Source organism: Takifugu rubripes, chromosome 17 (assembly GCF_901000725.2).
Source record: "Takifugu rubripes chromosome 17, fTakRub1.2, whole genome shotgun sequence".
In the NCBI taxonomy this organism is placed as follows: Eukaryota; Metazoa; Chordata; class Actinopteri; order Tetraodontiformes; family Tetraodontidae; genus Takifugu; species Takifugu rubripes.
This window is the reverse complement of record NC_042301.1, coordinates 4,887,149-4,913,263: the sequence shown is the minus strand read 5'-3', so window position 1 is coordinate 4,913,263 and position 26,115 is coordinate 4,887,149. Positions and strand designations below refer to the sequence as shown.

The following is a 26,115-nucleotide window of genomic DNA, read 5'->3' as shown; positions in this document are numbered from 1 at the left end:
TTATAAGATTTGTCGTTGGCCAGTTTTCTTTAAAAGGTCATAAACCGCTCTTTTAATTCTGTTTCCCCCTATAGTGGTGTCCTGCCCTCCACCTGAGAACATTGAGAGAGGCTACATGTCAAGCGACACCAAGAGAACTTATGACTACATGGAAACTATCAAATATGGTTGCCATGGCGACCATGTGATTGAAGGGAGCCAGCAGATTGTTTGTCAGAAATATGGGAATTGGTCTGAAAGGCCTTCCTGCAAAGGTACAATTCACACACACACACACACACTCACACACACATATATATACAGTATAATATATATATAATGTATGTGTGTGTTTTCCAGCTCCTTGTAGTGTTGGGATAAATAGAGGGAGGATATTGTACAGAGGACAAAAACTCTGGATCAAAGAACTGACTCCCAACAGAATCTTACACAATGAACTCGTCTCAGTCTATTGCATGAACAATGAAAGGAAGTGTGGTTACGCTGTATCCACTCAGTGCATTGATGGAAAACTCAACATCCCAGAATGCTTTCAAGGTAAACTCTCTTGTCCAATGAATGGCCACAAATGATTTAAAAGCAAGACATTATTTAAAACATTCAGTACAAAATTCTAACCTGTTCAAATCTCTCTCACTTTTTTGTTCTAGAGCCCATCTTAAACACTTACAACTTATATTCCAGTTCACTTCCATCAGAAATCAACCAATGTTGAAATAGCAGCAGATAACTTCTCTACTACAATAGGGAAGTTGTGCATTTGTGTTCTGCTCTTTTAAACCTAAGGCATGCGATAATCTTTGTATTCAACATAATTCTAGCTATTTTCAACTGTATTAGTCCTGATTAACAGGTGCCATTTTAAAGTCAACTCTGTAATAATAAAAGACATCCATTTATTCATTATCTGTAATCCTTTTATGGGAGTGGAAACCATTTCAAATAAAATTGAGCCTGCACAGATCAACCCAGGACTGAGCGTCTGTTCATCAGAAACAACAACCACTCAGCTCTAAGAGCAAACTGGCTGAGAAAAGAGAAACATCAAGAGGAAACAGGTGCAGATACAGAACGAATACACAACCGCAGTGCACGGCCATGATCTGCTCCATATTCCAGCCAAGAATGTAAAAAAACATTATTCCATCAAAAGACAGAAAAATATAAAATTTAAAATGAAGGGCTTTTTAATGAAATTATATTTTTAACATCACTAAAAGTTTCAATGCATTTATTTATCATGAGATAAGGGCTTTGAAAGAAATTCGTTAAGAGACAGCTAGTGGTTGTTTTGCAGATATTTGCATTTGTGTATCAAAAATGTACCCAATATAGGAATATAGTTGAAGGGGAAAAAGCTGTTTCCTGAGATTATAGGCAGAAATACGCCTCCTGTCATTGCAGTTAACTGCGTCTGCGCAGACATACAGTCCCACTTCCGGTAGCAATGCCAAACATTGAGCTGTGTTCTCGCGATATTTGGTGGGGTCCTCTTCTTCTCATCCAGCATGGCCGCGCTGTACGAAGGCTACACGTTGTGTGGACGTGTTTCAGGTCAATCTCTGTCAGATTCTGGCATTCAGGGCATTGAAGTGGAGAGAGACAACGACCATGTCATCGTCACCGACTCCTCTCGTTCTGTCACGCTGTATATGGTAAAGTTTTACGTTTATTCCGAAGAGATCTTTACCTGCTACAGCAGATCTGTGGAACTCGTGTCTCAGTTCAATATCTCCCAGGACTTGCTCGTGATACTCTCTTCACCTAATTTTTTGAAAAATATTTTACTGGACCCACAGGCTATATACATATATCTATGATAGTGACCCCCAAAAGTCGCTCTATTGTGTTTGCGTTGTTGTTAAATTGTTAAATTATGTTATACAACATTTGCAAGAGCTTGCCTCAGTTTTATTAGAGGCCCTGGTGGTCACATTTCACCAAGCATCATCGGGATAAAAGGTAATTTCTCTCCATGACAGTTCAAACCTCGTTCACTATTGTTTATTTTGTGTTCTGGCAGGTGTCTGACCAGAAGCCTCTGAGCACCTGGACAGTGAAACAAGGACAGACCTTTACCTGTCCAGCTGTTTATAACTCGCAGACCAAGGAATATGTGGCTGTGTCAGACAGTAAGGTAAGATAAGTACTGTAATGGTTTCTGGTCCAGCAGCGGTTGGAAAGGTCACTGCAAACCTTTTCTGCAATTTACAAAGTTGCATCTTTGTTTTTATGTTCAGGTCATCAGAATTTGGAAGGAAGAAGACATGCTCTTAGATAAAGTCTTCAAGTCTACTGTAAGTCTGAGCAAAACACGCACCACAATCTCTTTTTGGTAAAAGTATATGTTATGATGTATAATTCTTTTAGGCAAGTTCATTAGCTAATTGTTTTAGAGGATTATTGTCTAATGATTTTACCTCAGGTTCTTCACTTTTAAAGAGTCTCATTGTGTTTGCATTTTAGTACCTTTAAAATAAGAGTTAATAAGTGTCAATTTGAATTATTCATAGTGGTGCCCCATTTGATTTGTGATGAAATATTTCCTTCCATTTGTGGCCTGAATATTTCCAGGTGTCATCAGATATCTGGAGGGTTCACAGTATTCCAGGAGGGGAGCCTGTGGTCTTGTTTAAGAAAGGAGCTATGAGACTCTTGGACTCTCTTCTTACTGCTCCCCAGCAGCCAATAGAGGAAGTGATTTCTCAAGATGAAACCATTTGGTGAGTGTTACTCTACACTTTTAATACCTTTTATAGAGGCCTGGAATAACATATTTCCAAAAATGTAGTAGTGAAGCACCACTGATTTTAAAGATGGCTGCATCCTTGTATTTTATTTGTTTGTTTCATGCTCTTTGCTGAAATCTGTGAATTAAAACCTTTTTTTACCATTTTCTTTTTTAGCAAATAGCAATTGGTTATTCATGACACTCATGAGCACACACACAAACAATGAATACAGTGTCACTGTATGGAAGAAAATGTCAGATAATTAAACTGGATAATAAAATCAAAAGCTGAAACAACCTGTGCTTGTTTAGGTGGAGCACCAACTTGATGGCTGAGTCACAGCAGTTTGTCATCTTTACCACTGAGCAGGTGATGCAATTTCCCTTGTTTTGCTTTTGTCATGAGGTTTATACAGTGTGGGTGTGAAGAATTCAGTTTTAATCTGTAGTTAGTAAGCTGTAAGACAGACATATCTCTGCATGTGAATTGCTGGATTTTATGTTGCATTTTATTTCATATTAAAATTATTTATATTCTCTACCGACACACATGCCATCTTTGTTGCTGCTATCTTTTACAACCTGCTTGCATTGAGTGTCTCTCTTGGTTTTCCACAGAAAGGAAATCATTTCCTCTACCTGCAGAGACTGAATCCCAACACCTTGCAGAGATACCAGCTGGAGCGAGAAGAGCCTGTTCTTTCCCCGCCGAGCTTTTGCGCCTCCTACAGAGATAAACACATCTGTCTACTTTATCTATGTAAGCCCAAAACAGTGGTGAAAGTGAAAGCATTCATGTTTGGCTGTTGGATGAGACAGGCTAGTTTGGTATTACCTTGGTTAAAAGCAAAGATTAGTTTGTCTGTTGCTTTGAGCAGCACATTTTCTAGATGTAATCAAATCAGCAGTTGCTACCAAAATAGTTTTTCCCATGTTAATATGCCAGTAAATAAAAGGTTGGAATATTTCAAGGTTGAGATAAACTTCCTGTTTCCAAGATTCAGTCCAAGCTGTTCTCATCATCATTTTTGTCTTTTAGACCCGAACGGCCACCTCTACCAGAGCACCCTCTCAGTGCGAAACCTGGGGGGGGTCAGTGAGGAGGCCCAGGCTCTTCCACTGTCCCGCAGCCTGCTGCTGAGCCTTCCAGTTGGTGAGGGCCCCCTGAAGGCAGCATCAGCTCTTATCCTGGATGAAGCCCATGTAGCGGTTGTGGGTGTTCCACATCCCTCTGCTGGCGCTGGTAAAGGTTTGTGTTTTATTATTAAGACTCAAATAAAAGCATTGTTTCATACTACTAGTTGATGGTTAAGATGTTGGTTTAGTGTTTGACTGGTTTATACTCCACTGGTAACAAACTCCATCACACAGAATTGAAATTTCTGGCTTGTTTTGAAATACTTTTTAGACGTATCAAGTTGTTGAATATGTGATCATTAGTCCCTGCTGCAGCATGATACTGCAGTTTTTTGATCCGACTATTAGATTTATCAAAATTTATATTCAATGCTCACATAATCTAAACAGCACCAAGACACAGGATACTTGCATTCCATCGTGCTGATTCACAGGTCTCAATGTTTCTAAATTGACACATGTAGTTTGGGGAAATAGTAATGAAGTCTGTGTTTATAAAAAATAATTATTAGACATAATTATTTGCAAGTAAATGTTATTTCTTACCTAGATGCAATCATACGTTTGTGGTTCCAGAACCCATTGTTGATGTCTGTTTCTTTTCAGACTTCCTCTGCATCTGGAATACCAATTTCCAAACTCTTCAGGCGGGAAAAGAAATGGCGGGTCAAATTTATGGACAGGTAGGAATGGTTTGGAAGTAGGCGTAGCTCCATTGTTTCACAGCTGACTAATAAATGAATGACCACAAGTGGGGTTTAGCTGCTGTTGCAGGCCAATTTTCCCTGTCCTTCCAGCTGTTTGGTGTTGGTAGAGGACTGTATAACTTTGGTAGAAGACTGTGTCTGCTCTCCACTGTGACTGGGCTCAGAATCCCTCCTCACAACTTTATTGCAGTTGACAGTATAAAATTAAATCCTTTGTGCTGCCACTATTGACTCCGTCTGTTACTTGCATTGAAACCTGTATGTCTTTTTTTTTTAGTTGTGGAGGTATTCAAACAAATTATTCATTCCACATGGAAAAATGCTCTCAGTTATTCCATATGAGTGTCCCAAGTCTTGTTTGTCTTCTGCCCTGGGAAAACTCCGACAAGCCAAGACTGAAGGTGAGCCTGGTCAAGTATCTATGTACCTATTATAGTTATAAGATTTTGCTAGAGTTCATTACATTGTAGGCATGTTGCTGGGTCATCATGTGCCTTTCCTGCCATCCACAGAGCAATGTGTTATACCTTCTGTCCCATCTTGGAGTAACATTCTGCATGGAGAGAATGCTCAGCCTCCTCGAACATTGCAAACCAGAAAGACGGTAAAAATCATAGAATAACAATATAAAACAATAATGGATTACAAAGATAAAACTGAAAAAAACCTCACTAGTGTTTTAAAGGCCATCAGTAGAAACGCTGAAACAAATTATGAGAGATCAAACATGGAATGCAATGTGATGATTCATCTCTTCTCAACAGAGGGCAACAAGAAAGACCCAGTCAACACCTTGTTTAACAGTTGAAAAGGTTCTGGAGCTCATTAAGGTATCACTTTTATTTCCCCGTTACATAGTAATGAATCAATATTGACCAATGTTAAAGTTTGTGTCAATTTCCTCGTGCAGACGGCACCATTGGAAGAGGTGCAGAAAGAAGTGGAGGAGCTCCTGTCCCATGCTGACAGTCAAGATCTGCAGTTCTCTGTGGGGCACCTTGCATCGGCTCTTGTGTCCCGGAGCCTTGCGAATCCATCCTTTTACACCTCAGACATCCTGGTCCAGCTGGTGCGCACCCAGTTTCTCTGTCACAGGTAAGCACTGCCATGGAATTCCCGTCTGGATGTGAACAAATGATACATTGCCAATCTTTTCCCAAAAAAGGCTACTTTATTTTTTACAAATGCCACCAACTGAGTTGTTTATTCATATAATAATGGAACATCATCACTGTCCATCATCTTCTTGACCTCAACAGTGTGTGTCCAGACCTTTTACTTCTGGCTTTGGAGAGAAAGGACTACTTTTTGTGCCAGCTCTGTCTCCAGTTTTTCCCCGACATCCCTGAAGCCATGACGTGTGCTTGTCTAAAGGCCTTTATCAGGTAACAATTGGCATGGTGTGGATTGTGCACTTTCTGACTCTGTGTATGTGTAACAGTGTGTTGTTCTGCCTTGGTGGTGCAGTATGCCAGATGCTGATGCAGAAAAAGTGACTCTGGAGCCTGACAGCATCTCTTTCATGGAAGCGCTCATTGCCAGGGAGCATGGTGAAGCTAGTGTGCAGAACGGGTTCAGCTCCAGTGATGATAAGGACTGCTCAGATGCTCTCGAAGGAGATGGCAAGGCGAGGATCTCGGCTGCATCAGAAGGGATCTGTCCGGTGGAATTACACAAGGCTGCTCTATTGTATCCTTCTATCATATCATCACTCAAACTAAATACTAGTCATATGCTTTTACATGAAGACTCTGGATCCTTAACTTTAACTTCCTAGAAATGAAGTCCTGCAAACTGCATACAGTGACACGTTCCTCCTCCCTCACCTAAAAGATCTCTCTTCAAGACAAATTATTGTGAGCATTAGCTACTAAATCTCTATCACATGAATGACCAATTTAATGTGCATCTTATTTAAAAGCAGATAATAAATTTTCTTTTTTCCCCTTTAATCAGCTCTTCCTGCAGTACCTGCACTATCTTTACCTAAGATATTGTCAAGATGCTTCTCTATCGAAGCCTGATGTGAGGTCACCAAGTCTGACTCAGGTCAGGATCAGCGTCATAACTAGATTATTATAAAGGCCTCTGTTGGCATAGAACATTCAGCCCTGCTAACAAATGAAAAGCGATTTACTTTTTGTGCAGGTCTTTTTTTCCTCAAACCTCAATTTCTCCACTGATTTTAGAAATTCTGGAAAAGTGATGTATGTTAGGTTTTGATTTGCTCTCATTCGACTGTCCCTTTTCCATTTTATTGGGTTGACAGATTATGGATTGGATATGCCTGCTGTTGGATGCCCATTTCACAGTGCTTGTGATGACTCCTGAGGCCAGGGGCTTACTAATGAGCCTTCACATTTTTGTTAAGTCTCAGGTAACTTTGGGTCTAAGTGGCTGAATATATGTTCTGAGGGATAAAAGCATATAAGTATAAAAGTAAAAAATGGTCTAGCATGGCCAAATAAATTAGATGTATCTAATGTTATCTCTAAAGTCGGTGTGTTCTTGTGTCCCCAGGTGAAACTGGTGTCTGAACTTGGAAAGATTGAGGCCAGCTTTCAAGAGCTCGATAAGATGAAAGTGAAAAGAGATGTGGCACAGTACTCCATTGAAATCATTGAGCTGTTATAGAATATGTACAAGGTATATAGCTTTAATAAATTCCTGAACTGTAACCTGCTTTGGCTGTATACGTGCCCTGAATGGTATACTCTGAAGAACTTTCATACATGGATGTTTTTACTGAATAAAAAGATGATGGAATTCTTCTGTACTATCAGTTGCAGATGTTAAGCCATTGCTTTGCTTGATTAATTAAAGATCCCAGTTATTTGACTAACTGAAATGTGTATGAGTAATCATGTTAATTTGAAATTTGTTACAGAAAAAGTCTGCCTTTGAATACTTTATTGTGACTGGCTTGCTGTTGGGGTTTTTTGTATGTATTTTAATGCAATGAATTGAAATATGAGCTGACTTTATTCAAGACTTTCCTCACAAAATGCACAGGACAAATAAATATGTTGGTTTTTCTTTGAGTATCCATGAATATTAAAATTTTGTCATTTTTATGTAGCCAGTCAACATAGTGGTGTTGAGGGTGATGAAGAGTACAAAGGCAGATCAGAGGGCAGAGTGGCGGAAGATGCAGTGTTGCGAGGTGTTGGTAACATCTTAGTTATGCTGCTATAGGCCAAGGCTGCCGGGGGTCCAGAAACATGATCACCTGACAGGAGGTGATAGGACATAGAAGGATAGGGAGGCAGCTGGTCCTAATAACAGATCTGTAGAGATTAGAAGTCTCTGAAAGAGATAACTGTTGAGTTTCCGACGGTCTTTCAACAAGATGTTCAATGGTAGAGTTCCCGAGGAGTGAGGAAAAGTAAGCCGTTTGCTCTTCAAGCATAAGAAGTGTGATGACCTGGAGCTACTGCAGAGCAAATACATTGATCAGCCACACAATAAAGTTGGGGAAAGCGCAGTAGAAGCTAGACTGAGGGCAGAAGTGAGCATTTGTAGCGGTATGATTTCACGTCAAGGTAGTCTGCTACAGATGCAACATTTGTGTTGAGGATGTTGATAGTGCAGAGAAGGTCAGAGAGCGAGGTGTCGTGTTTTTGTAGATCTTGAGGAAATATCAAACAGGGTGCCGAGACAGGAACTGTGGTACTGTATGAGGAAGTCAGAGTGGCAGAAAAGTATGTTAGAGGTAGGGCAGTGAAGATCAAGGTGGGGTTCAGACTGCAGCAGAGACCAGCTTGAGCATCTTCTTGATTGCTATGGCGATGGACAAGCTCATCTTAAAATGTGGTGTTTGCATTGATCTTGTAAAATTGCGTGCAGGTGCAGGAGAACCTAGAGAGGCAGGAGATGTATCCCCTGGAGAGGAGAGGAATGATGGAGAAAGCCAAAATGTGTATAAATGAGAGGGACCTTGGTGGAACGGTGAGGGAGGAACAAGGTAGAAGATTTTAAGAAGTTATAACATTTTCGACGTGAGAAGAATGATAGCTGTCATTAAAACCTCAACAACTCAATCCAGTCCGAGTCTATGTTATTACTGTATATCAAACCTTATACAACAAATTCAATTAAGAATTCCACATATTTTTGACGTGTAGATATTGCACATATCTTGCTTTCCAAATTGACCTGATATAAACCGTAATATAATATATATATATGTTCCGTGAACTTGGTGCAAGCGATTAATCTCAGGGTCGAGCTTATTTTCTGGCCTCTGCCGTGCGACGATGACGACGACGACGGTGAAAATGAAAGGTGTTGCTGACAACACGCAACCTTTCTGTAATTAAAACACCCGCCAGGACCAATCGCCCCAATAAAATAGTAAAGATGGGGAGCATTTGCATGGTTAACTAATTTTATGAACTAACACGGCAATTGCGTCTATTGTAGGATAGAGGATCACGTGATCAGTACAAACGCTGCAAGCTCTGTCAAGCTAGAGGAAAACGGATAAACTTCCTCTTCAGTTAAGGTGAATTGATTAAATATATTGCAATTGGTGTCAATGTCTCGAAAACAAATCCTATTGTGAAATCGCGCAATTTTATGTTCAAGGTTTGAGCGTCATGTATGAGTGAGGCTTTCATAGTTTGCTGCGTTTGTTTCATCGTTTTGACTTTTATGATGAAAGGATCTATTTTACTTCCGGCACAACTCTTTAGTGTTGTGACGTACTTGACGCACTATAGGGGCCTGCTGTGTTTTCAACGGAGTGAGAGCTGTGAAGAAAAATGGCGTCTTTAGGCGACCCAGAGCGGGACACCGGCCATTCAGTTTGAGCTCTCCACCCTGAAATTGAGCCCGGGGCTTGGTGGGAATTTTGGGGGACCGTCAAAATATCGGTTATTCGCCCTCTCCCACCTTTTCTCTGGTGTGCGGTTTAACCAAACACCGAGATTGAAGCGGAACAAAAAATACTCTCTCCTGCAATGAGGGGGAGAAGAGGAAGGCCGCCCAAACAAGCAGCCGTGATGCGAGAAGGTTCACCCGGACCAGTCCGTGGCTTTCGGGGCGGCAGGAGCAGAGGGATGCGTGGACGAGGAAGAGGCAGAGGGCGGGGACGGGGACGTGGAAGAAGCGGCGGAATTTACAGCAGCGGCTCTGCGGAGTTGGACGCAGAAATCTCCGGTCGTGAGAACTTTCATTCGTCCCGGGGCAGCAAGAAAGTTGCATCCGCCACCACTGCGCCTGGCGCGGGATCGCGGGGCAGAGGGAGAGGGAGAGGTTCGAGAGGCGGCCGCGGCGGCAGAGGCGGAGTGAGGCGGCCACAGACTAAGGTCGTCTACGACGACAACAGCGACGAGGAGGATGATAATTTAAGCTACAGGTCAGAAGAGGATGAACTCCTGGACGACAGTCCGTCGGATCTTGAAGAAGAGGCCTTGGGAAACGATTCTGATTATGTGGAGGAACTACCAGATGATGATGATGGTGGTGGCGGTGATGACGGCAGCTACTGTACCGAGAGTAGTTTCAGGAGCCACAGCACACTCGGTAGCACGCCAGGTACGTTCGTGTGCAAGCGTGCGCAGTTCTTTTGCAGACATGTTTGCAAGACCTAGAAGTCGACGTTTTGTTTTTTAAGCCCTGTGCAGAAACCAAGACGCATTGTTCAAAATGGAGCTTGCACTCAAAAACAGGCCTTTGTTTACCGTCTGCGCGACTTGCTCGTGTTTTGCAGAATGGACGTTGCAGCCGGTTGCCTTGTTTTTTCACCCTTTTCAAGAAGCATATTTTGCTTCTGTTTAACGTTTAGTGTTTTTTCGCATGCGTGTTTAAATTTGCGTGTTTTCGCGCTTTTGGGGATCTGCGCGTACGGGCCGTTTTATACACGTTTGGTTCATTCATTCGCCCCTTTTCTTTGTAAAAGTATTGCATTTTCCCCACGAGTACACGATGCAACGTGCACACGACCCCGCAACACGTTTTATTTCTGGAATATGTCCTTCCAATCGGTTATTTTTTGCAGGACACTGTTGCAGGACTTTCATTACCTTTGACACTATTTGGGAACCACATTTTCTCTAGGCGATCGGCATAAATGAATTTGACGCGTTTGTTTTGAAAAGAGCCGCTCTTTTCCCTCTCTTGCAACAAACGTCAAGCCATGACACCGGTGCGTGGTCCACGTTACCATAGTAACCCCTCTCATGTTTATCAAAGGTGCAAATTCGAAAGTGATCCAATCCCCACTTACAGCAGGAGCCTCGTCGATGAACGCTTGTCTGCAAAAATCAATTTGTGCACGGGTTTTGCATAAGAATGCACCGGAAGTCTGACAGTTATCTCAGACTTTCTGCACCAATTTTCAGGCAGAAATATTCTCTTCACTTTTTTTTCCACACAGGGAGAAAAAACTTCATCAATTCAGGATTTGAAAATTCTTAATAAATGAATAAAACCCATTCACCACGGGTGTGGATATTGCATCTATCTTCATCCAGCCCAGTGCAAAGTGGTTTTCCACACTTTTGGTAAAGCGATCATCCGCTGTGTCATGCACGCGTGTCTTTCGAGCGTTCTTATATATTACGCTAGAGCAAGGCGCAATGTACCGGTACTCTCTGAATTGAGGAGGTCGTTGTGACGCCTGTCCTCTGTGCACTGTTGGATCATAAATAATCAAATTTCCAGTAATCTTCACTGACGAGTACCATCAAATACATCCATGGAATGGCTCTTGGTTTTCCAATATTGTCATACAGGGCCATAAAGCCTCACCTATATTAGTTTTAATGATGTGGTTGCTCGTTCAAATCTGCAGAAAATTATTTCCTTCATTTTAAATACTGTCTGGTCGTTCTGCACATAACCATTGTTGTTTTAATCTTTTATTTCCCCCCCTTTCACATCCCACAGGTAGGAGAAAAAGTCGAGCTGCACGACCCCGGTCTCCCATACTTGAGGCGAAAGACATTCCTCCCCTTGAGCTTCCCAAGTCTTCAGAGGACTTAGTAATCCCTACCTCACATCTCCTCAATGCATCGGCTGTCTATGAAGTCCTCCGCAACTTTGGCTCGGTCCTGCGGCTCTCTCCGTTCCGCTTTGAGGATTTCTGTGCAGCGCTGGCCAGTCAGGAACAGTGCACGCTCCTGGCAGAGACTCATATCTCGTTGCTTAAAGCTATTCTCAGAGAGGAGGACACTTCTAACACCACGTTTGGTCCTGCTGATGTGAAGGACTCTGTAAACTCCACTCTATATTTTGTGGACGGTATGACTTGGCCGGAGGTGTTGCGGGCATATTGTGAGAGTGACCCAGAGTACCGGCATATTCTGCCCTTCCAAGAGGAGGAGGAGTACCCGTTTGAACCATTAGAGAGCAAAATCAAAGTTCTCCAGTTTTTGGTGGACCAGTTTCTGGCAACCAACATTGCCCGTGAGGAGCTGATGTCAGAAGGCGTGGTTGCCTACGACGACCACTGCAGGGTATGTCACCGCCTGGGTGACCTGCTATGCTGTGAAACGTGTTCAGCCGTTTACCATCTGGAGTGCGTGAAGCCACCGTTGCAGGAGGTTCCCGAGGACGAATGGCAGTGTGAGGTGTGCGTGGCACACAAGGTACCTGGGGTGGCGGACTGCATCCCCGAAGTGCAGAGGACCAGACCATTTCTTCGACAGTTGCCTGTCGGATACGATCGACACCACCGTAAATACTGGTTTCTGAACCGCCGCATCGTTGTGTAAGTTCACGAGATTTCATTTTAGCATGTAGAATCTATTCAAGTACGCCCACGTTTATCGTTACAACGATGACCCATTCGTAATGTTTGGCACCGCAGCTCGGCTGATTCTTACCTAAACGCATACAGTGACAATGCATTTGCACAAATTGTACGGCTTAACAAAGGGTTCGCCTTTGCCTTTACAGGAATTTTGGGATGTCGGGAGAATGGAATTATATTTCCAGTGGAAAAACATTGTCATATTTTATCAAGTAATAACACATGTGCTGTGTGAAGAGCAAGGGTACCTAGTTTTATTATTATTGTTAGAACCTAACCGTTGGCGGTATGAGTAACATAATCAATCATTTCGGGAACAGTTGTAACAAACAAGTCATGCATCATTTCACCAGCACATAATAAGGCAGGTGAAGTTACTGTTTTAGCTGTCTGCCTTTTGAAAATATGTCTGGGCAATACACCAAGGTGCTGGATGGACACATGTTATTACCAAGGAGTTCCCTCATACATCAGACTACAGTTAGGGAAAGTGACCATCCTAACCTTGATGATGTGCTAAGGCCATCTCTTGTTAGACCAAACACCAAGACTCTCTCTGTGTTTTTTATTAAAAACCATTGGGCATCAAGTGAATTGAACATCTGTAACACATTTACCGTAATTTCCGGAATATAGAGCACACCTGATTAAAAGCCGCATAATCTAATTTTAGAAAGACATTGAAAGTTGCAAAAGATAACATTTACAATGAACAAAAACAGGGTTAACACCAACCTGAACCCACAGACACACTGCCGCAAAGCATGCTGGGAAATTCCCACACTGACCCTCCCCAACACGCTACACTACCTTTGCTTTTCTTTTCAAACAGTGCCTGTGACGCGGCAATAACACAGCACCAACAGGGCTGGTTAAAAAAACATACCGGTAAAAGTCACCGAGAGCGGTCTTCATCTTCCTCCTGTGTACTGAAACCGTGGAAGTCTTCCTCCTCAGTGTCGGACTGGAATAGTGTCAGAAATTCTTCGCCACACACTCTCTCAGTCTCTCTCTCGTTGGCGCTATCAGTGTCACTCTCATCCTGAGGCAGATTCACTCCGGAGCTTGTGCTGTCCTCTCCGTCACGCAGCAGACCGGCTTTTCGAACCCCGTTGGTGATGGTGGATTTTTTCCACACGGCTCCACGCTGTCAGGATCCACTGGCAGACTTGTGCAAAAGTTGCTCTCCGCGCGCGGCCAGTTTTGGTAAACGACTTCTCGCCGCTGGTCATCCAAGCCTCCCATTCAACTCGGAGGGCCACTTTAAATGCACGATTTACGCTAATGTCGAGTGGCTGCAAATACTTTGTTGGGCCCCCAGGAATCACAGCTGGAATGGAGTTTGTCCTCCTGATGGCTGCTTTCACAGGATCTGTAATATGGGCCCTCATGCTGTCCAAAACGAGTAACGCTTTTTTTGTATGAAAAAAATCCTCCCGGTCGCTTGCCATAACACTCAGTCAGCCATTCTTTCATTACGCTCTCTACCATCCACCCTTTCGTGTTAACTTTCACGACAATGTCTTTCGGGAGTTTTTCTTTCGGCATAGTAATCCGCTTAAAAATGACCATTGGTGGAAGCTTCATTCCGGATGCAGTGCAGTCCTCTCATGGCCGCTTGTTTTCAGTGTGACAGATGCTTCACCTTTCTTGTTGACGGTCCTGGTGAGGGGCAGGTCAAACGTCAGAGGTACCTCATCCATATTCATGATGTCGTCTGGTCCGGTGGAATTCTCTGCTCTCTTTGTCCTCATATTCGGGATGGAGTTGCTGACACAGAGTTGTCCGTGTCCTGATGGACAGACCTTTTCGTTTCATAAATCTTAGACACCACGACGGTCCTCCTTTGAAATCCTGAATTTTCTTTTGGGTGGCGCTTGTTTTTGCTTTCAGTCTGATCTGCACAGTAGAAACACCTCGGCCATCTGCTCTTTGTGTGCTCACCCAGTCCTCAAGAATGTTTTCCGGTTCGGGCCACCTGCTTTTATTACCTCTGAAAGCTTTTTTTGTCTTTTTACATTGCTCCAGTTCTTCCCGCTGCCGTTTCCAGCGTCTCACCATCGATTCATTTATGTTAAGTTTACGTGCAGCAGCTCTGTTGCCTTTTTTATCGGCCAGCTCGATTGCTTTTAACTTGAAAGCTGCGTCATATGCATTTCTTGTTGTATTTTCCATAATGAGGGTCTGTTTATGCTAATTTTATTCATACACAAAGCGCGAAGTTACATTAAACTTGCGTCTTCCTCGACACATACTGTATATTCCACCTGTCTCACTTACCTTTTCTGCTCGAGCGCCCCTAGCGGCCGATAGAAAAAAGGCACCGTAGAATAAGCCGCAGTGTTTAAAGTGTAGGAAAAAAGTAGCGTCTTATAGTCCGGAAATTATGGTAGTACATCTTTATTGGGTTAGTATTAATCCCCCCCCAAAAAAAACAATTACCATTTTAAATTAAGCATATTAGGCTGGATCAGGGGTTTTGCACATTTATTGATTTTTAGCATTGAATAAACGTTGAGGTTTGGATAATTATAGATGAATTGTTCCGTAAAATTGGAATCATTTATGTCCTCAGTTCCATACAAATATGGTCATGATTCACAGATAATTCATACAACCGGTTTGTTGTGATCATTTACATCTCAAACAGAAAATGGCGACCTCATCTTCGTGCTGGCTTGTGAATAATCCTCTGTTAATGTCTTTCACGTGTTTAGTGCAGCCACAGCAAAAATAAATTCTCTTCCCTTCAGGAAAGGTCATGGCAGATTATACACCTGTGACCTCCGCATTATTGACCTATCACTAAGTCCCGCCCTCGGGTGACAGCAGCCAATCACATTCCTCACAACACCGCAATACACCGGAACATGCAGCTCCCATTATTGTGCAGAAAGGCATCAAAATGTTAAAAAATTTCAATGATGTGTACATTTGTTCTAAAGCAACATTTGTTTTTGACTATTTACTATTTTATTTTGGGAATATAGCCGTTTCTGTGTAGGATTAAGGTACTTCGGAAATGCTCACCAATCGTTTGCCCAAAGATGGCTTGGGCCCACTAGGCTGGTTGTTTTGGTTATTTTTCTTTCATGAATGAAGCTTTGAAGCATCATTAATGTCAGAGTTCATTTCTAAGTGGACTTGAATTCAGGGGTTTACACTCGGCGAACCCAATTAGACAAAATGTTCCAGAGCGCCTCTTCCTGTTTTACCTTATTCTGTTTTTCTAATGCTCTATTCTGTCCTACAGTGAGGACGATGGTGAGGAGGGGGACAAAACCATCTGGTACTACAGCACCAAGGTAAGTTCTTCTCTTCCACTCAGTGAAGTTGTGTGTTCACGCATTTCGTTGATCGATGATCCATAATTCTGTTTCACTCCTATGTGGACTGGCTCTGCCATTTGTAGTAAATGGTCTATTCAGAATTTTGCAATTTGTTTTTTTTTTCTGCTGCTGCTTTAATGTCTCTGTATTTTAGATCGTGTTAATCGAACCTTTCGAACTCCTTTCTTCAGGTGCAGCTTGCTGAGGTCATTGATTGTTTGGATAAGGAGTATTGGGAGGCGGACTTGTACTTGGCCCTCGAGGAGATAAGGGATGAGGTGCACGCTCATATGGATATCAATGAGGACCTGACTAACAAGACTCGTGGAAACAACAAGTCTTTCCTCACTGCAGCTAACGGTAAAGACTTTGTTGTTCTTTTCTTTAGTTTACCAAATTAAATGCCCCCATTTTGATCCTCTATGACTGCCTTTCTCACACAATGCGCCCCTAATGTTTTCTGCTGTTGACTCTTTTCTTTATGGATGAAACATCTTCGACTTGCTTTCAAGAGTCCAGTCGACTATTTGCTGGATGTTCATGGGTTAATATGATCTGCATGAATGAAAACCTGTATGGACATCAGCCCTTAAGTTTCCCTTCTTCCTCCCCCTTTTATCTTAAGTGTTTCCACCAAATCAATGCTTAGGTTTTTTTCCTCTTCTGGCCATCAGGATACTCAAAGAATCGTCTGTACATTATTGTGGATGCTGTGCTGTTAATGGACGCCACAACTGAGTTGTAAATAATCGAGCTGCCTTTGAAACATTGCTCCTATTTTAACCTTAACTTTGATGCAGAAGCTAATAGGTGAAGTCATTTATGAGCATCTGCTCTATACAGAAGGACTGGAGATCATTTTAGAGCTGGTTTACATGCATTTTAAATGGTCAATTAGAAACACTTCTGTCAAGTAAGAACACTACTGACCCCTATGGCTCCACCTACAGATGTGGCTTCACTTGCAATCATGCTAAATAAGCTGGACATACTTTAATTTTTTTTTAGTATTGATCCTTTGAGAATTTTTATTAGTTTCTCAGGTTATCTATTTTTGTTGCGGCGTCCAGTTTTTGTCCTTTACTGACGCTTTCCTTGTGTCTTCCAGAGGAGATCCTAGAACGGTTCCGAGCTAAGAAGGAAGAGGAGCTGCAGGAGGTGAAGAGGCGGGCTGCCGAGGAGGCCCACAAGGCTCTGCTGGAGAAGGAGAGGAAGGAGGGTGATGTGGAGAAGGAAGATGTAGATCCTAAGTTCAACGATGAGGGGCAGCCTGAGGGGAAGTTTGAAGCTCTCGCAAAGGAGGAGGAGGACTCAAAAGATGCGGGCACAGAAGAGATCAATAATGGCGTCAAAACCGAAGGTGATTGAAATATTTGTTTTGTGAAAGTGCGGTTAATTCTAACACACTTATTATGCAGCAAGAGACTGCAAATTTGAATGTGGAAAATTGATTTTCTTTATTATTTCTTTATTCTTTTGTTTTCATCCCCTCAGAACAAAAGGACATCAGCACTATTGTGCACTTCCTTATTGATGGAAGAATTGGTTTCATTGTTGTTAAGACCAAACATGTATGCAAATATAGGTTGATTAATGACTTTATATTATCAATTGGAACAAAGAAAATATTACGGATTGAAATGAGTTTGCGTGAGCTGATGTATAACAACATTAACGTCATTCATGATATTTAAAATCAGAATTGCACTTTTACTTGTAAAACATTTTGTGCCGGCGTGCACAAAACCTCAGGTTCACTTAACTCATTTGGAGCCTGTTTCTCTCTTCGATGTCATCTGTAGAAAGAAGGCCTTCATGATTGTCACTGCTTCTTTCCATTGTCTCTCCATGATTTGTTGAATTTAAACAGGATATGCGGTATTGACGTGATTGCGATTTATCTGTAGTTGTTACTGTCCAAGAAGGCGATGGCGACAGTAGCCTCAAAGATGGACCTATACTTCAGACAGCCTCTGCTTCGACTCAAAGCACCCCAGTGGCTGTGAGCTGTAGCTCGGCCACTGAGGCTCCTAAGCCCCCGACCTCCACAGTAGAGCCACTGATAGAGGGATATTCTCATATGGAGGTCTCTGACATCACCGAAGGTATATAAGTACACCTGAAGGTGATGTTAATCTCCTTTAGATTTTTTAACTATTACTTACTGCAACTTTGCTGAGCCCCTGCTGATTTTTGCATGTAGCTCTCACATCTGCTTATGTACAGCGGTATTCTTTGCACTTTTTGTAACACTTCAGCAACACATTGTGGTGCATGTTATACACATCTTTTGTCACTAGGGGGCGCCACAGCCTTAATCTCCGAATCACCGCAGGGAAACGTTGAATCTCCAAAATGAATCACCTGCTTCTCTTTCAGAACCTCATTTTGTTTTTCCTTATAACGTGTTTGTGTGATTATTTGCATTTTGCTGGGTGTTACAAATAAATACTGTATGATGACAAGAAAAAGTACAGATTTTTTTCTCCTTGTAACGGTCTGGTTTTTCTTTAGATTCCCCATCATTAGACGCTGTCTCTGTCAGTGGAGAGGGCAGCCACATTCTGACCCAGCCCTGTCACACCAGTGAAGAGAACAGCAACAGCAGCGCTGGATCATCGGTGCCACCCAGAGGTCCAGAACCTCCAGATCTTGCTGACAAGTCCTCACAGTCATCTTTAGCCTGCTTTGATGACACAGGTCTGACAACATCACATCACAATTCTATCTCCTGTGCTAAAACAGTTGACATGAAGTAAATATTAAAAGATTAGTTAGTATTCTTTTCATTTTTAACACATAAGGATTTTACACCCTGGTTTTCCAGGTGAAAACAAGGATTCGTCTAATGGTGAGGGAGCAAATCAAGGCGGCAAGAAGTCCGCAGCAACTCGTATGGTGACCCGGCTGAGGAACCCAGAGAGCAAACTGAGCCAGCTTAAGAACCAACAGGTGGCTGCTGCTGTACATGAAGCCAACAAAGGCTTTAAGGAAGGCAAAGAGGTAAGAATGATAGTAAATGATAGCAAAATGTAAATAGTAATAGCTTTATGTAAATAGTCTCTGCACTTATAGTCAAAGGCATTTAATGTACATAACCATATGTAAAATATGTTCATAACAACAACCTGTAAATCATTGTACAGTACCGTAACGTTACAAATTGCACAACTGTATTTTTTACTTATTATTATATCTGCAATTGCTGCTCTTTTTGCACTTCTGGTTAGATGCTAAACTGCATTTGGTTGCTCTGTACCTGTACATGCGGAATAACAATTTAAAAAAAGCTGAATCTAAATCTAAAAAACAAAATCTGCTCTTAAGAGCCTTTTCTGTGGCTTTAATAATGAAATAGATAAAAGATAATTTGATATTTTTCAAACACACTGCTGTAAATTTAAGCATGCATTTGTAATGTATTTTTAGGTATGCTTATCAATGTGCTTCTTGCAGAAGGTATTAAAAGGAATCATTTTTCTCTGCAGGTACTCGTCGTTAATGCTCAAGGTGACATTACCCGTGTTAGCACGCGAAACGGCAAGGATGTTGTGATGAAGGGGACAATCAGCCAGTACTTCAAACTTGGCCAGGAGGGGAAGTACCGCGTCTACGTTAACCAGTACACCACAAATACCGTGGCTCTCAACAAACACCAGCACAGAGAGGCAAGTTCTATTTGTTTTCTTGTTAATTTAATTTAATTTTTTTTAAATGCAGGTTAAGACTTTTTTGTTATTAAAAGTATCTCCCGCCACAATGGTCGGTGCTAATCTATTGTAAAAAAAATCTTTTTTTTACCCAGGACCATGACAAGAGGCGGCATCTTTCCCACAAGTTCTGCATGACAGCAGCTGGAGAATTTAAGTGGAACGGGTCTATTAATGGCTCCAAGGTTCTGACCATCTCTACGCTGAGACTCACCATAATTCAGCTGGAGAACAACGTGCCAGCACCCCTCATGCACCCTAATTGGGCCTCACACAGGTAGAGATCAACTAATTGTTACAGAATTGACAAACTTGAAGTGATTTGCTCTTTGTCCGGAACAAAGATGTTTAAACCAAAGCTTGAATCCAGTTAAATAGTTGGGGGGAAAAAATTGATTCTTGACTTGTTTTGTAGGACCAATTGGATCAAAGCAGTTCAAATGTGCAGTAAGGCCAGAGAGTTTGCGTTGGCTTTGGCCATTCTGGAGTGTGCCATCAAACCCGTGGCGATGTTACCCCTCTGGAAGGACTCATTGGGCCATACCAGGTACACAATAGATAATTACCTGTGAATAATAGTCATATGCTTGTTCAATAAATCCAGTCCACTGCTTCAAAAACATACAACAATAACTAATGCAATAATAATGAGAATACGCACAAATAGTTTGGATCAAAGGGTCCACCCCAGCTAAATTTTGTTTCCACACATACCATTCCTAACCGATAAATATATATGTATATATATATATAGAGAGAGAGCTTTTATGCTATGTTGTAGCTACTGTGATTAGTTTATTTCTGTTTGGATTAGTTAAGTCATCTGTATTTCTGTCTATAGCTGTGAACCACAATATTGATTTATAATAGGTGCACTGCCAGTGCCAACCACTAATGCCAGTTCAAAAACCACAGCCCATTTTGAAATATTGAACCATGATAATGGTCAGCCCGTGAATGTGTAAAAAAAAAAAAAAGAACTTTAACGTTCATTGAATGCTACTAACAGCATTTTTTCCATGGTCAGAATCAGGGTATAATAATCTGAAGACTGAAAAGAAACAAAATATTAATGCTCATGCAATGAAAATGCTAGGCCAAATATGGGCTGGGATTGGCTTCTCTTTTCCTGAAGAGGGTTGGATTTATTTCAGTGTAGCAAATGAGGTTGGTAGTCATGCAGTGTCACCGTTTCTGTGGTACAAACGAGTTTTCTGCTTCTAGTCAAAGCCTGGAATCATGGAACAGATTACTATTACTATTCTAATTTAAAGCCAAACAAACTACTTCTTTCAGGTTAAACCGCATGACGTCAATGGAGCGTGAGGAGAAGGAGAAAGTGAAAAAGAGGGAGAAGAAGCTGGAAGATGAGGAGACATTGCAGCAGGCTACCTGGGTCAAGTACACTTTTCCAATAAAACATCAGGTATATCACCCATTTCCCCAAGTATCTGTCCATTTAGTAATTTCCAACCCCAATTATTTGTAATTCACAAAGTTCTCTAGGAACTTGTACCATCTTTTTCTTTCTGCCATTATTCCTCTGTTATGTATAAAGGTGTGGAAACAGAAAGGAGAGGAGTATCGCGTTACAGGCTACGGAGGCTGGAGTTGGATCAGTAAGACCTATGTGCCACGGTTTGAGCCCCGGCTTCCTGGCAACACCAATGCCAACTATCGCAAAGAACTAGAAGGTCTGGTGGAATCCTCACTACTTGAGTTGACAACTTCTCCAAGTTAGCAGTAGAAGATGGATGGATAATAATTGCGTTCTGTGTTGTGTTGTTTTTTTTGTATAGATGCTAAACTCGGCAAGAAATGTACGCTGCTGGACTTGAGTCATCGGCCCAGTGTTCCCCAACCAGAATCTCAGGGAGTTGCTGTCCTAAGCTGTATAACAAAAGGCCAAGACCCCTCCAGCCCCCCTAAGTCTCCACTCGACCACCTGCCATCTGCAGATTCAGAGTCTTGTGAGATGGTGGAGGAGGAAATGAAAAAAGGGGAGGCTGAAAAAGGAAAATCAGAAGAATCGCCTGCAGAAGATTCACCTGTAAAGATGGACTTGGACCCACCGGACTCTGTCTCGAATGAAAATAAAAGTACGTCACTAAAACTGATTATGTAACATGGTAAAGGAGATAAAACTGCACAACAAGATTCTAAATGCTTTAAAATAGATGTAAACTGTAGGGCAACTTCTCACTTTTTTTTATGTAGATTGAAATTCATTTTCTTTCTATTCTATTGTTTCTTTCCATTTTATCAGATGAAGAGACTTTCGTAAAGGAAGAGTCCACAGAGGACCCCGCACAACCTTTTAACCATGACGTAGTGGATGTCAGCCTTGGCTTTGTTACCCGTATTCCCTTCAAAAAGAGAGTCAAACCCTCCAAGCTGGACAGCCTGCTGGAGCGGCGGGTGAAGCAACATTCTATTGAAGAGAGACAGAGACAGCAGATCTCTGGCCCCAAACCTCAGACTCCTACACCCTCATCTCCCACAACCTCAGCACTGAATACTCCGGCCCAGACACTATCGCCCATCAGGCCCCATCACGTTGCCCAGACACACCTTGCTCCTGACAAAACTGTGAAAGTGGAGAAACCTTCCACAGCAGAAACTCCAGGGTCACTAGAAGTTGGAGCTCAACAAGTTCCATCTCCCGTTCTAGGATCCACCCCCAACGACGGATGCAGTACCTGTACAGGTGATGATTCTTTATCGTCACAAAACCAAGTTATCTCTTTACAAGACTTAAAGGGAGACTTGATGGAAAGGACTACAATGCCAACACAAGCTATTTTAGAGAGTTCAGGCCAAGAGAGTGTCAAACACTCTAAAGAAGAAGGAATCCATAGTTCTATGGAAAATGAAACCAAGACAGATGAGCATAACATAAATTCGGACATTGTAAGGACAGGGTCCTTAATTTTTGACCAAAAATGTAGTCAAAACACAGCCCCACCTAAACCCAATCAGCAGAGTGCAGAAGCGTTTAGGTCCCTTCATTCAGGTAAAGAGAAAAATGGAATGGGGCTGGCGGAGAACAATGAAAATATGCAAGATGTCAACAGAGATATAACAGAAGGCGATGGCACACTCAAATCAGTTTCCCCTCTACCTCAGGTAAATGGTAATGATGGCTCGGGGAGTGATGGTGTTTTAAGCAGCTCTGTGATGAGCACAAATAATGGCACGCTAACAAATAGCACCCAGCCCAGAACAAACAGCTTTGGTAAAGTTGGTGAAGAAGGACTGGGGCCCTTACTAAAGGACAACCTGCAGCAAAAACCTTTAGTCAACGGAGACTTAGCCACCCAGGTAAACAAAGAAGGTGGTGCAAACGGACCAAACCAAACTTCTAAACCAGAGATGGACTGCGAGAGAACAATATTGGACCAGGATTATAACCCCCCGCTGAAGATGTCAAGAGTAGACAACAATGTCAGTGCACTTCAGGATGATGCTCATTGCAGTCAGCGGCGCAGCAGCACCTCGCCATTTCAGTCTGAGGAAAACAACGCCACCCCTGTGTGCAAAATCATACGGATGGCGCCCTCCCCTATCCCCTCAGCAGAGGAATCCAGCCTAAGCAATGACTTCTCAGAGGTGTTTAGCCAGACCAGGACGACAGACCCACTCACAACCATCATCACCCAGGTAGCCACATCCTCCATAACCACCACTACGACAGTGGTGTCAACAAAAACAAAAGTCATGCCATCCAAAACCTCTGAGGACTTTTTTACACCCGTGGCGTCAACGTCGGAGAGCAGTGCAGTCTCCACCTTTTCCACTATGACCAAAACGACCGTGACAAAAATCTGCTCCTCTGGGCTTGACAGTCACTCAGAGGATAGTCAGAGCGAAACGGTGACACAAGACCACAAGATGTCTGTCACGTCAACGTTAAGCCCCAGTGGGAAAGTGTCGGTGTCCTCGGTTACTGTCAGCCATGAGGAGTATTCATCAACAAAGGGACGCGTCCGCCTCCTCAGGTTCTCCCGCACCAAGAAGACACGCTCAGACACTGCCCTTCCTTCATACTGCAAGTTTGTCACAAAGAGCAACCGTAAAAGTATATTCGTACTACCGCACGATGACTTGAAGGTGCTGGGAAGACGAGGTGGTTTTCGCGACGTGCCCATATTTAGCTACAATGCTAAACCAGCCTGGGACATTTGGCCATATCCTTCACCCAGGCCCACATTTGGCCTCACATGGAGGTGAGCTTTTACCCTTTACTATCTTGAACCCTAAGAACTAATTGCATTATTAATATAATTAAGGCTTTGAGCCATATATATTTTACTTCTTTTACTTGATATATGCAGAGTTTATAGGACGCGCAATTATATGGCTGTAAATGTCTGTCTCAGACGTCTGTCCATGTCTGCTTTGTCCTAGATTAACTACTTTTGGCAGTGTAGCATTAACAGATGGACTCACAGATAAACCTCTGGCTTAGATACAACAGCAGGAAGTCTAAATCACTTTGCCTGACAGGTCATTCGCATGGATATTATTTTAAGTGCAATGGTAAAGCTGAAATCTAATTTTTGTCTTTGGAGCAGTAGGACTACACGGTTTTTAGATAAAACAACTCTGTGAAAAAAGGCGATTCAGCTCATCTAATTCACTGTTTATTTTTTTAGTAAATTGTCTGTGGTGGAGAACAGAGGTCAAAATGGAGAAAACAGAAATGACTCTTTTTGCATATCAAAAAACAAGTCGTTTAAATTTCAGAGAAATAAACCTGCTTAGTAAAGAAGCAGTATGTATAAGTAGTAGTAAGTATGAATCAGTTTTACCCACTCTTCAATTGGGACAGGAAACAGGTGCAAATATCAGGTGAAGTGGGCCCTGGCTTCCTTCTGGTGCTAGTCTGAGGTGTTTACAGTTTAAAGCAGCACTGGTGTCACACAGGGGCCTCTGCTAAGTTTGACCAGGCTGCAAAGTGGCCAAGTGGTCATGAATCATCGGGTGGTGAAGGTGGTGTCAGAATGCTCACTTTGTGCACTGCTCCAGCCTTAAAACCCAGCGACATTTTCCTGCCTGTGGCGACACTTGGGAAAGAGACAGTCTGCCAAATCCCGCTAAAACACATCATTGTAATGGTTGCCAAGCTCATCTTCAAACATCCTTTTCCATAACTCTACATGGAAGAAATATTTGTCACTGGGTTATATCCAGCCTTGTATACCAGTGCTGTATTGTGAGAAAAAGTGGTGTTTATGATACAGGGGCTTCGTTGAGCTCACCTTTGTTTTGTTGACCTACCTATACTAGCTCTTGTGATTTTGTTGTTTAGAGTTGTGACGTGGAGACGAATTTTACATCTTCTCATAGGTATCGCCTCCAGACAGCAAAGTCGCTAGCAGGCGTGAGCCTGATGCTGCGGCTCCTGTGGGCCTGTCTGAGATGGGATGATATGGCCGTCAAACCATCCGCTGGCAGTGGCACCACACGTACGGGTACGTCCTAGCTCATAGCCTTACATCCTTCTCACGGAAAGGTGCTTTTTTTTCCTTCTGACTTGTGCTGTAGGAAAGTGTGATTTGACTTTTATATGTTGAGGTCCAGATTTATTTAATTTTGAAGTCCAATCCTCGATTTCAACAGTTCTGTGGTCCTATGTATGGTGGCTTTTGGTAAAGACGGAAGCCTTTGTATTCTTCTTTGGGTGTCACTCTTGTTCATGATCTTTGGGCTCTCATCCTCATCACCATACCAATCCAGCCCTATCCCCACTCATTACTACAGAGACCTCGGAAACTGAAATCACCACCACTGAGATCATCAAGCGCCGGGACGTGGGGCCCTACGGAATTCGCTCGGAGTACTGCATCCGAAAGATCATCTGCCCGCTTGGAGTGCCTGAGACTCCCAAAGGTCGGTAAAGGTTACGCTGTTGACATCTGCTGCTGTTATAACGCATGCCAAATTATTTGGTTTTCATCTCTTTTTCACAAAACAAAAGCATAAACACATTTTTCTCTGTGTGGCTTCCATCTCAGAGACCCACACCCCTCAGAGAAAAGGACTGCGTTCCAGTGCCTTGCGTCCAAAGAAGCAAGAACCCGCCAAGCAAACCGGCCCGGTGGTGATCGAGACATGGGTGCCTGAGGAGGAGCTGGACCTGTGGGAGATCAGAGCCTTCTCAGAAAGGTCAGATGGTCCCGCCAGAGTCGGACCAGATATGTCAGATCTCCCAGAAAGACTTATTAACATGTCCAATGCGTTTTTCCTTTCACAGGGTGGAGAAAGAAAAGGCCCAGGCAGCTGAACAAGCAAAGGTGATTGTGGTTTATGTAAAATATTTATGACACCACCACTTTAAGAGAAATTGTAAAATAAATCTTTCATAACATTTGATTTAGAAAAGAATACACGTATAGAATATTTTTGCAGGATTCTTAAAATGTTTCTGTGCTGATGTACTTTTGTGTTCCATCTCAGAAACGCTTGGAGCAGAAATCAGACATCACAGCCACCCCCACCTCAGCCACACCTGCTGCTACACCCAAAGTCATTGTTGGCTCAATCTCAGGTCAGGGTACCCCAGCTACGAAGGTGGTATTGTCCACCAAGATGGGCACCCCCATCACATTCCAGCAGAACAAGAACTTCCAGCAGTCTTTCGCCACCTGGGTTAAACAGGGTCAAAGCACACAAGGTATAATTTGTAGATTCTCTGTAGCTTTTATGGTATAAGTCATTAAAGCTCTTTTAGACACCCGACTGC

At 42.6% G+C, this 26,115-nt stretch overlaps 3 protein-coding genes across 7 annotated transcripts in view; all 3 read left to right on the top strand.

The window, feature by feature from the left end:
* Positions 1–967, top strand: part of LOC101065256 (beta-2-glycoprotein 1-like) — a 2,576-nt gene extending 1,609 nt beyond the window's left edge. The window contains exons 6-8 of the mRNA XM_003978207.3: positions 75–254; positions 340–537; positions 651–967. Coding sequence (XP_003978256.1) covers positions 75–254; positions 340–537; positions 651–715 — 443 coding nt within the window. The 3' untranslated portion in view covers positions 716–967. The remainder of the gene's footprint in view (positions 1–74; positions 255–339; positions 538–650) is intronic.
* A 500-nt stretch (positions 968–1,467) lies between these two features.
* On the top strand, positions 1,468–7,617 carry nol11 (nucleolar protein 11). 2 transcript variants are annotated; one of them, XM_011619517.2, is made up of 18 exons: positions 1,468–1,655; positions 2,024–2,137; positions 2,241–2,297; positions 2,575–2,723; positions 3,044–3,101; positions 3,350–3,491; positions 3,771–3,974; positions 4,475–4,551; positions 4,853–4,976; positions 5,088–5,179; positions 5,340–5,405; positions 5,486–5,670; positions 5,835–5,960; positions 6,043–6,264; positions 6,353–6,431; positions 6,532–6,624; positions 6,845–6,952; positions 7,096–7,617. In XM_011619517.2, exons 1-18 carry the CDS (start codon positions 1,509–1,511, stop codon positions 7,207–7,209), a joined length of 2,157 nt encoding a protein of 718 aa, XP_011617819.2. In that variant the 5' UTR covers positions 1,468–1,508; the 3' UTR covers positions 7,210–7,617. The 2 variants fall into 2 exon arrangements, with proteins under 2 accessions (XP_011617819.2, XP_003978257.2); XM_003978208.3 differs by having other exon boundaries at positions 3,771–3,980.
* A 1,688-nt stretch (positions 7,618–9,305) lies between these two features.
* Positions 9,306–26,115, top strand: part of LOC101065712 (nucleosome-remodeling factor subunit BPTF) — a 29,070-nt gene continuing 12,260 nt past the window's right edge. For 2 of the 4 annotated variants that reach the window (XM_029850640.1, XM_029850639.1), the window contains exons 1-20: positions 9,306–10,113; positions 11,467–12,289; positions 15,585–15,636; positions 15,852–16,020; positions 16,769–17,020; positions 17,568–17,765; positions 18,175–18,360; positions 18,488–18,663; positions 19,149–19,328; positions 19,466–19,647; positions 19,786–19,917; positions 20,667–20,796; positions 20,929–21,064; positions 21,170–21,469; positions 21,637–23,596; positions 24,720–24,844; positions 25,110–25,262; positions 25,388–25,538; positions 25,627–25,666; positions 25,830–26,046. In XM_029850640.1, the coding sequence (XP_029706500.1) occupies positions 9,537–10,113; positions 11,467–12,289; positions 15,585–15,636; positions 15,852–16,020; positions 16,769–17,020; positions 17,568–17,765; positions 18,175–18,360; positions 18,488–18,663; positions 19,149–19,328; positions 19,466–19,647; positions 19,786–19,917; positions 20,667–20,796; positions 20,929–21,064; positions 21,170–21,469; positions 21,637–23,596; positions 24,720–24,844; positions 25,110–25,262; positions 25,388–25,538; positions 25,627–25,666; positions 25,830–26,046 (6,139 nt within the window). In that variant the 5' untranslated portion in view covers positions 9,306–9,536. The remainder of the gene's footprint in view (positions 10,114–11,466; positions 12,290–15,584; positions 15,637–15,851; positions 16,021–16,768; positions 17,021–17,567; positions 17,766–18,174; positions 18,361–18,487; positions 18,664–19,148; positions 19,329–19,465; positions 19,648–19,785; positions 19,918–20,666; positions 20,797–20,928; positions 21,065–21,169; positions 21,470–21,636; positions 23,597–24,719; positions 24,845–25,109; positions 25,263–25,387; positions 25,539–25,626; positions 25,667–25,829; positions 26,047–26,115) is intronic. The other 2 variants (XM_011619518.2, XM_029850642.1) reach the window with 2 other exon arrangements.